General features: G+C 36.9%; 1 protein-coding gene across 5 annotated transcripts in view; it reads left to right on the top strand.

Moving 5' to 3' along the window:
• Positions 1–2,177: 2,177 nt before the first annotated feature.
• LOC107104203 (serine hydroxymethyltransferase, cytosolic-like) overlaps positions 2,178–10,535 on the top strand; it is a 12,595-nt gene continuing 4,237 nt past the window's right edge. For 3 of the 5 annotated variants that reach the window (XR_001482228.1, XR_001482229.1, XM_015404149.1), the window contains exons 1-9: positions 2,178–3,011; positions 3,133–3,278; positions 3,374–3,492; positions 3,568–3,728; positions 5,501–5,582; positions 5,680–5,892; positions 6,007–6,120; positions 6,196–6,318; positions 7,378–7,494. Coding sequence is in view for 2 of the 5 variants with exons in the window: in XM_015404149.1 (XP_015259635.1) it covers positions 2,976–3,011; positions 3,133–3,278; positions 3,374–3,492; positions 3,568–3,728; positions 5,501–5,582; positions 5,680–5,892; positions 6,007–6,120; positions 6,196–6,318; positions 7,378–7,494 (1,111 nt within the window). In the remaining 3 variants the exon portion in view is untranslated. Of the gene's footprint in view, positions 3,012–3,132; positions 3,279–3,373; positions 3,493–3,567; positions 3,729–5,500; positions 5,583–5,679; positions 5,893–6,006; positions 6,121–6,195; positions 6,319–7,377; positions 7,495–9,447; positions 9,482–10,535 lie in introns of all 5 variants that reach the window. The other 2 variants (XR_001482230.1, XM_015404150.1) reach the window with 1 other exon arrangement.

Here is a 10,535-nt window from a genome sequence, read left to right as displayed (position 1 = left end):
AAAAAAGAAATATATATATATATATATATATATATATATATATATATATATATATATATATATATATATATATGTGTGTGTGTGTGTGTGTGTGTGTGTGTGTGTGTGTGTACTTTAAATTTAAATTGTTGTTTAATAATAATTCTGTTTTATTGTTGAATATTAATATATAACAGATTTACCTTTATTTTTCTCAGATTTTTACAATATTTTAGGTTTAGGTTTACTGTTATTAACTTTCTAGTGTAAGTGTATTTTTATTCATTTAAAAAAAATTTTGAACGGCTCCATTGTTGTAACTACATTTTTTATCTATTTTAGTTATTTAGGAAAGGACAAAATAGCATTTAGTATTAAATATATTAGTAATGTGAAAATTAAAAAATACATTTTTTTGAATTATAAATATATTTAAGTAAATAGTTCTAAATCTACATTTGCTCCTGGTATGGTATGATGTATTTCTATAATAATATTTTTACTATTAGGTCAAGAATCTGTTAGAGATATAGCTTGAAATGAAAAAAAAGCTTAAGATATAAAATTGTGACAAGAGTTTTTTGATTTAAGAAGGCCTATTTAATGTAAAATGGATCAAGCTGAAGCAACTACCTGGATAGATCCCACAAACATGCTATCCTTACACAGAAAGCCTGAGACATTTTCAGGGTTGGGGAGATAAAGGTGGGGTATTAAAAAGCTCAGTAGTATTGATCATACTGATCATTAACATGAAATATGCAAACATAAACTAGCATACCACAGATGGTCAAAACCAAGGAAAATATTTTGGATGCAAAGGAAATGTTGGACATCGTCCAACACCTTTATAAGAAAAGGGAGGCACACGGTTTAAAATAATATCCTTTTTTAAACGCATCTATATCTTTATTCTATTCTATCACTACTTTAGATTTTTGTTCCCTTTTCAGGTTAATGTCTGTGCTTTAGTGTGAAGGACTGTATGACTGGTTGTATGAATGGTTAATGCACTGTACTTCTATAGTGATTTTTTCCAGTCAGGGGATTCCACAGCACTTTATGCTACGTTAAGTCATTCATCCATTCGCACATAAATTCAAAGTGGCAAAATACACAGTAGCCACAGCTGCATACTGTAAGAAGTGAGGCCGTCGTACACCGGTGCCAACACATTTCTTACAACCATCAGTAGTACAGGAAGTACAAGGACACATAAAGCAGAGGAGGCTAAATAGTTATATTTACTAAAATACATTTACTTGAGTGACTAGTAAACTAGTAAATAAGTAACTAGTAAAATGTCCTTTTAGGAATGGTTTCACTACACCATACGTTCAGCTTTTGAGCTTTGATTTCTGGCTACTCTACATGCCATGAGTCACTTCACTGAAGAAGCAGGCTCATTCAAACCTATAATGCACAGAAACATACATTCTTAGACATTTTTTTATTTATTGAACTGTTTTGCTAGATCTGTAGAAGTTTTTCTTCTGCATAAGTTTATTTTCAAGTAAGTTTGCTTTTGTAATAATTATTTTACTTTTAACTTTAAAATACCAGTTAGTAAAACAATATATATTGGTCTGTTTGATTAGATACAGTGAGGAAAACAAGTATTTGAACCCCCTGCAATTTTGCAAGTTCTCCCACTTACAAAACTTCAAAACTAGAGTAAATTAGATTTAGTACAGGAAACATTTTAACTTTATAATTGCAAAGAAAGGCTACTGTACCAAATATTAAGTTTGATTTTCTAAGGTATTTAGATACTTATTTGTAGGTGCATCATAAAAAGAAATAGTAAAAAAAAATTGCTTTGCTCCTTGTTTTTTATAGTTTTTTATGGTTTAATTCTTATTTTATTGTGTTCTTTGTTTTTTTCTCAGTTACTGTCTTAGTCGTGGTTCTGTTATGTTTTCCTTTGAGTGTTTAGTTTTGCTTTACCCCTTGTTTTCTTGTTTTAGTGGTTTAATTTTTATTTTGTTGTGTTCTCTGGTTAATTCTTAGTTACTGTTTCAGTCTTGGCTCTGTTATGTTTTTCTTTTGAGTTTTCAGTTTTACTTTGCTCCATGTTTTATAGTCTTAATGGTTTAATTCTTATTTTGTTGTGTTTTCTGGTTATTTTCAGTTTTCTAGGTTTTTATTTGTTGCCCTCTGCTGCCCTCTTGTGTTCTCCTTTTTCCCTAGCTCCTTTTTTGTTCTGCTCTATGCACACCTGTTCCCAATCTGCACATTAGTCCTCCCTTTGTTTCTGTCTCCCTTAAATACTGTCTCTGTTCTGTTCTTCTGTGCTGGTTCCTCGTCTAACTTCTCATCATACTTCCTCCAACTCTGTCTCTCTGAGTCTTCCTCCTTGTCATTGTTATCCCCCTGATGTCTCCATGGTTTCTGGTTTGTTTTGACTTTTTTTTTATTGTTTTCATTTTTGTTTTTTTGATTCCTTGTTTCCTGTTTGTTTGGACTTTGTTTTTCATATTTGGATTTTGGATCACCTGCTTCTGCATTCAGTAAACTTTCTTCAGTCCCTAAGATATAAGCAAAGCCTTATCTCCCATGTCTGACCTTACAGATGAGATAAAAATTTGATAAGGGACCCAAACAAGGGAGGACAGTTGGTCACCCAGAAGGTTAATCATGCTGTACTCTACATAAACCATATTCTCAAAGGTTAACAGATGATGCTTTGTGAGGAACAAAAGTTTCCAAAAGTGTTGCAAAGGAATTATCAGAACATGTGATAAACATTTAGATCAACCAAAGTGAAAAATATTTGCCACATATCTAACATGCACACAAGGACTCTAACAAGTTTCAATTTCTCTTTAGACAGTTCAAGTGGTGGTTTAAAAAAAGGATTTGTGTATCTATAAGATTTTCATTTACTTCTTGGATTGTTCCACAGGTTACTACCCTCTGTGACCAGAAAAACAGCAATTATATCTCAGTCAAAATGCTACAGTGTGAGTAAAGAAGGATGGGAGTCACACAAGAAAATGATGACAGGGCCTCTGGATATCAGCGACTTAGAGGTCTGTTTTTAAAGGATTTTGACTGAACTGTCTTTACTTTTGTAATTGAGATATATGTTGCTGCTAATAATTTGAAATATTGTGAAAATAATATATAAGATTGACAGTGATTTTGTTTCAGGTGTTCTCTATCATAAAAAAGCTGAAACACAACCAGATGCATAGTCTGGAGTTAATAGCAGCTGAGAACTTTACCAGCAGAGCTGTTCTCGAGGCTCTTGGCTCCTGTCTGACCAACAAGTACTCCAAAGGGTTTCCTGGCCAGAGGTATAACTCCTGTTCAGGTTATTGGAGGCTTGATTGTACCTTTTGATAAATGCCATTTTATCAAGCATATTGTTTAATGCATTTCATCTCTTTAGCCACTATTTCAATGGTTTAGAGTATAATGATGAACTGGAGAATCTTTGTCAGAGGAGGGCACTGGAGGCCTTTGGTTTGGACTCTGAGAAATGGGGAGTGAACGTGCGGCCATACTCAGGTATGAAACCCCAATAAACATGCCTCTGACAACTTTGTTATACTTGTATTAAATTCAACCATGTTTCCACCTAAGGTTCGCCTGCTAACTTTGCTGTCTACACGGCTGTTGTTGGGCCTCATGGTAGGATCATGGGCTTGGACATTCCTGATGGGGGTCACCTATCCCATGGCTACATGAGGAATGAGAAGAAAATCTCTGCAACATCCATGTTTTTTGAAACTATGCCATACAAGGTTTGAGTCACATTACATTTTTATATATGGTAAATCAGATACTCAGGGAGAACTACTACATGTATCTGACGTACAGTGCTGTACCTGTGTGGGTCCACACAGTACTTGGCTGGTATACAAGCTGGAGCAGAGATAGCTAACTTATAAACAGGCTTTATTACTCATAGTACTTCTTCTTCATATTCTAAATTTTTTTTCTGTAACCAACAGTCCCAAAAGGCACCTAATTATTAATGGTTTAAATTGTGTTGGTAATAAATTAATGGTCTTGCAAGAGGGATTGTCTTTTTCTTCAAACAATGTTAGTATCAGTGGTGTAGTGATATGTAACTCAGGGACAAATCAGACAAAAGATGTGGTGTCTAAGAGACCTAACCGAATTACACCAAACCAGGAATTTGATTGAAGGTGGGTAAACCAGGACAAAAAGTAAAAACCCTGCCCTGTTGTCCTCAATTCTGTTCCCATAATTAGATGATTAGCTCTGATTCTAACTATGTCTAAACAACCACCCTAAACCCACACTTCCATCTCCTCCTGCTTATTCCTTCAGAGTCATGGTGGGGCCGGGGCTCCGGCAGTCTATGGGCGAGAGGCGGGGTACACCCTGGACAGGTTGCCAGTGATTCCAGGTTTTAGCATCTAAACCCCTCAATCCCTATATAGAGCGAGGAGCATATAGTCGACTTTATAGTGACCTTAGTTAACTGACAGATGATCACTAATCCTCGCTCCCTCATGGTCATGTGACTCTGGCTCCCCGCTCGGTGCCTGTGTCATCTTTGTTCTTTCTCACCCTCAAAACTTACCCCTGATGCTTTGTGAGGAGCGCTTTTGCAAAGTATTCTGGGATATATCTGCTCATCTAGTCACCAGTGCACATTGCTTTTCAAGATGCATTGTGGGAAATTTTGGGTCCACTAGACATTCGGACACTCATATAAAAGGCTGTAACCACTATATAGTGCTCTTTATAAGAGATTAGTGTGGACGTTCGGCTGGCCTCTGTGTTTTTAGAGCTGGAAATGCAAACGGTTGGAACTAATCTGTTAAAAGGGTTTTTACCTTCTGGACCTGGATTGCCCACCTCTAAATTTAAGTGTCCTCTTTTGAGCTCAATTTACTTGTATAAAAGGTGAGGGGGGGGAAATCTATTAAGAGAAACTACACTTCTGACAAATATTTCCATTTTCTCTCAAATCTTACAGCTGAATACTTTATATTAGTAACCTGTGTAGTTGTTGTGTTACAGATTGTTGCAGTGAGTTCAATAAAGTTCATTTAGTACATTTAGTTTGCATATTAGTCATTAAGGCTTAATACTGAGTAATAATGTTGAAAGCAAAATTAGTTTTTTATTTCACTTTAGTTTTCTACACATTTATATTTAACTTCACTTTAAAAGGTCAACTTTATAGTATATGGAACATGCAAAATGTTTAAACCTTCAATCAGACAGTGTTTACAGTGAGGAACTCCTTCATTCGGCTCAGACAGAGAAAAAATTACGACGGCCGCTTACTTTTAAGATAAACTTTGAAGCACAAGGCTTTAGGAAGACAAATTCCTGACTTCCTAAATAACTTGAAGTGGGTGCTAGCAGATGATGTGGAATACAAATGTTTTTTTAGACAAGCCCCCCCACCCCATACATATTTATTGGTTGGGGAGAGTAATCAGGTGTGTATGTAGCATGATTTTCTGTGATTGAATATTATCTAAGAAACGCCAATGATACATTTAAAATTGCAGTTTGCTTCATTTGTTTCTAGGTAAATCCAAAAACTGGCTACATCGATTATGACAAACTGCAAGAAAATGCACAGCTTTTCCAGCCTAAGCTCATCATTGCCGGTACTTCATTGCATGCATACACACATGCAGAGTGCACACGCTCAGTCATGGTAGTACACTCAAAATAAACACTTTTCATTTTGCTCTTCCTTATAAGGAACCAGCGGTTATTCCCGTAACCTTGACTATGCCCGCTTGGGGCAGATTGCTAATGAGAATAATGCATATCTGTTGGGGGACATGGCACATATTAGTGGATTAGTGGCCGCCGGAGTGGTGCCCTCACCTTTTGAACACTGTGACCTTGTTACAACAACAACTCACAAAAGTCTGAGAGGCTGCCGTGGTGGACTTATCTTTTATCGGAAAGGTAGGAAAGAGTCTCAAAACATTGACTAAACCAATATTTGAGGTACTTTTTCATTGCCATGGGAACTTTTTGCTTATTTCAGATCTTTAATGGACTTTTCATTTTCTCCACAAGGTGTTCGGTGTGTGGATTCCGAAGGGAAGGAGACTTTGTACAACTTGGAGTTTTTGATCAACCATGCTGTGTTTCCGGCGCTGAACGGAGGACCACACAGCAATGCTATTGCAGGTACTCTGATATTCATCTTAAGATCTTTAGGTTTCTTCCAGAATCAGTCACTGAGGTAATGTTTATTACTGACAGGTGTTGCTGTGGCTCTCAAACAAGCCATGACACCCGAGTTTAAGGCATACCAGCTGCAGGTTCTTGCTAACTGTAAAGCTCTGTGCAGTGCCCTTACAGAGCTTGGTTACAAGATCGTCACTGGTAGGTGTCACACACATATCTTTAGCTCATTATACATCTCCAAAATGAAAGAGTTTTTACAGCCATGGGAATACTCTTGTAAATAATTAAATTTACTAATTTGATTTTGTAGATTACAGGATCCCAAGCAGTTAATATCCTGCAACTTTTAGATGTATCTCTTCAACGAAACACCTTAAAGCTGTTGTCCAATTTTTTTCTTAAACTAGGAGAGAGGAAATTTCAAAATGTAACCATTGTATCTCTTAGCTCCTGCTAACCTTCCTCCCTGAAGGAGCTGGAGGCCATGGCTCCTATACAAACATTACAACATTTGTTTTGTGCTTGAAGGGAAGTTTTTAAAAAAAGTACATTTGAGATCAAACTGAAAGCTAAGGTAACCAGTTAGCCTACATTAAAGAAACCTCCTCAAGAGGTATCTTGAAGTTTCAACTATAAACTGACATTACATGCATAATTAGCCAATGGTGATCTATTATAACCACAGCAGATTAAAACAATAAACTGTCTTATTTTTAAACATGGTTGCATAACTCACTAAAATACAGCAAATAATTTAGTTTTTCTTTTTTGCTCAGAGGACACTTTGCCATCAGCCCTTGGCGATCCTCTAATAATTGCATTTCTAATGTAAATTCCACTAAAAGGTTTCAAAGAGAACCAGAGAGCTGTCTACACTTAAATTTGACAAGTAAATACTGCTGGAGAACCCGGGGCTGATTGAAGCATATTACGGTTAAGCAACACCTCCTTTCAGATCTGTTACCAAGTCTATTGGTGTGTCTATGATTTATCAGTAGAGGTCAACTGGGGGATACAGTAAAAGAATAATAATTAGGAGAGATTACAAATTTTACATCATATAATAAGGTAACATAGTTAAGTGTAAACATTGCTTAAATTATTTAATCAATGAACAGTTGCAGATTCCTCAGAGGCCTGGGAACGAACCATTCATTCAATAAAGCTGTCTTGGAGAAAGGATGCATAAGACAGAAAATGATTTGCTTATCTTTTGTCTTCTATATCTTTTATTGCTCTATGTGGCTCCCCCTGTAGGTGGTTCTGACAACCATCTAATGCAGCTGGACTTAAGTGATAAAGGAACAAAAGGAGAACAAGCTGAGAAGGTCTTGCAAGCCTGTGGTATTTCCTGCAACACAAACACCTTTTTAGGTACAGTAACAACAAAACTTCTTCCTAATTATAAAAAACTATATATACTATTTCAAACATGGGCTGTGGATGGTAAGACTATGAGCAATGTACTGTAATGTAATGTGATATTTTAGAGAGACATCAAAGAAAGTATTGCCTCAGATGTCACCTACATTAACAATCACAAGAAGCAACAATATTATAATGAAAGAGGTTACTGAAACAAGGAAAAAAGTTCTCCAGCAGCTTATGCAGAAACAATAATTTGACTTGAAAGCAGTCTTAGATGCAACCCCAAATAAAAGTGGCTGTAAATAATGGACATGGAACCTATGGTCATTTATGAAGCAATGAATCTGATCTAATATTATAATGTTTACAAAAACGAATTTGGACCCCCTCCTTTCATAAGCAATGTTCTTTTAGCTACAACTACAAACAAGACATACAACTTGTGATAAGTTATTAAGAAAATACATAGGGGAATTGATTTTCTGGGTACTCTGAGGAGGAGATCATTTTTGCAAGAATTGCATAATTAGAAATGATGATATAAATGTAAAACCCTTTATTGTCCCACAATGGGGAAATTCGTTCTCTGCATTTTGACCATCCCCTTGGTGAGCAGTGGCCTTCCATTGTGTGGTGAGTGTGGAGTTATTAGTGGTTAAGAATGTTGTGACTTTATATTCAATGCCCATCCAGGTTGGATGCAATATTAATGCTGTGAATAACTGTTATACTCAATTCCCAGCCAGCTGGGAATTCATGTTATGTTCTGATACTTTAAGATGTTCATTGCCCTCCCAGTAGGGGTGATAAATATCTTATTTAATCGGATATTATTTCGGCTGTTATATATTGTTTATGAATACATGCCCTACTAGCTATGTGTTATAACAATAAATTAAAGAGTGATTTGAGCTGAAATGATGGTTAGACAGATAATTCTGCACATACATGGAATAAATTCATCACAAATTCTTTCAAAATATAAGAGTTTATTAACAAAAATCACTCAGCTCCGAGTCAAACATATTTCAGTTAAAAACTCTTGACTAAAACTAGTGAAACTCAACTAAACTAAACTACTTTGTACAAAGAGGAAGGAGAAACATGGTTGAAAACGCTTCGTGAAATAAAGCTTGTCCAAGCCTTAACAACAGATTAGAACATATTACTGTAGCGTAGCATAGCATGCAGTCCATCCTGTTAGCTTTGTCTTTACTAATCAGTAAACAAATTAAATGATCAAAATCATCAAACGATATATTGTTTGTTCTGTCCCTAATTGTGCCAGACCTGCAAACCTCTGTTCATGTCAATTTGGAGGGCTTGAGTTTTTATCCAGCAGCAGCTTAGCAAGGCAGGCTCACAGCAACATGGGGGTTTTCTTGCCCATGTGGCTCACACCAAGAGATCCTTAGGAAGGTCTTACAGCTGCCCCATGAGCCAAAACTGCATTCTCTTCTCCGGTCAACATGTCAAGATCAAGCATGGACACTAGTTCCCAATGTTCAAAACCAGGATCATGGCACATGGCACAACAAGAGCCTTGCTCAGGAACCCAGAGTGCAGGCTGTGGGAATCAAACCGGGTACTCGCAACCTTCTCAGAGCAAAAGCGCACTGGTCTAACCCACTAGTCCAACACTCCCCCATATATGTTGTAGGTGTTTTTTTTTACTGCTAGCAGTGATGGAGGACAATGAGAAGGAAGAGAGTAAATGAGGTTGTAAGCAAGTAAGCAAGTGAGATTGGTGGCTGGTGGTGAAGGGTGACCTGGTAATGTAAGCATGAACATGGCCCTCAGCATGGAACCAGGTCCTGTAAAAGATGAAAAGGTGAGAGCAATGTCATAATTTAAAGAAAGCAAGAAAACAAGATAAGGTAGGCCTGGTTACTATGCCTGTGATCAGAACAATCTGGTATCTGCCTCAGGGATTCTTCTCCTGTTTATGTTTGTGAATAGTGCTGATGAGCTGTGGGAACCCTGCAAAACAGAGGTGAGAAGAGGCACATACACCCACACTGACGTTCACAAAGAGGTGGAAAGCACAAGTTTTATTTTTACACCGCAAATAAACTTAAATAATACAGACAGCATTATATTTTTCTTTTTATTCCTAATGCACCTTTTCCTCCTTGTTTGCACCTTCTTTAATTATTATGCCAATATGTGACCAGTGAATTTCTCCGCTGTGAGATCAATAAAGCTCATCTTATCTAATCTAAGCATGTTTACGACACAATACAAAATAAAAAGACATTGAGCTGCAATTTCACAGCTTTAAAAGACACAAACAGTGCCAAATGGACCCCTTACAAGCAGACAAGGACTAAACTGTCAAAGAAGATTAAACATGCAAAGAGACAGTACGCTGCCAGAATAAAAAAAAATCTTGTCAGCTAACAACAGTACAACATTATTCACAGCTATAGCATGCCTTCACCTGTCCAAATCTGACAAAAAGCAGGGGCCTTTTCTATTTTTCTTTTTTCCCCCAGTCTACTTCTGTTCTACCTGTAGACCCCGCCAATAACCCTACATCCCCCCCGGTCTGCCTTCAGTGAAGATAAAAGAGGGGTGTGTTAATAGGGTCCTCCGGTACCTAAAGGGGAAGAATTATGGTTTTTCTTCAGCTCTGCCTGAATACCTGTGCCGCTCAGCTACTGCTTTGCCCCTAAAGTGAGAACAATTCAAGCATGCCCAACTCCTCATTAAAGATGGCTACTGGCCACATCAACCATAGTTAAAACTTCCCTATTCTGACTGTTTTTATCAGTTGCTTTTATCTATGAAACATTTAGTAATTTGTACACACATCACATAAAGCACGAACAAAGCTGCTGCACATATATCATATAGGATCTCTTTCAATGACATCCTAAGACTTCAAAGAAGCCTTGTCATAGATCTGCCCTCTGCCCTGCAGCTGTTAGAATTAATAATTGCCGCTGCTTCTAATTACTCAACAAGTGTGTACAAGTCTTTTTTGCACAGTAATTCCACTTGTTGCAATACAGCTGTTGTTTTCTCATGCTTCTCTGTCTCTTATT

Source organism: Cyprinodon variegatus, unplaced genomic scaffold (genome assembly GCF_000732505.1).
Source record: "Cyprinodon variegatus isolate N-32 unplaced genomic scaffold, C_variegatus-1.0 Scaffold1647, whole genome shotgun sequence".
Lineage (NCBI taxonomy): Eukaryota > Metazoa > Chordata > Actinopteri > Cyprinodontiformes > Cyprinodontidae > Cyprinodon > Cyprinodon variegatus.
The sequence above is the reverse complement of the archived record's forward strand: the minus strand, read 5'-3'. Positions and strand labels throughout refer to the sequence as shown.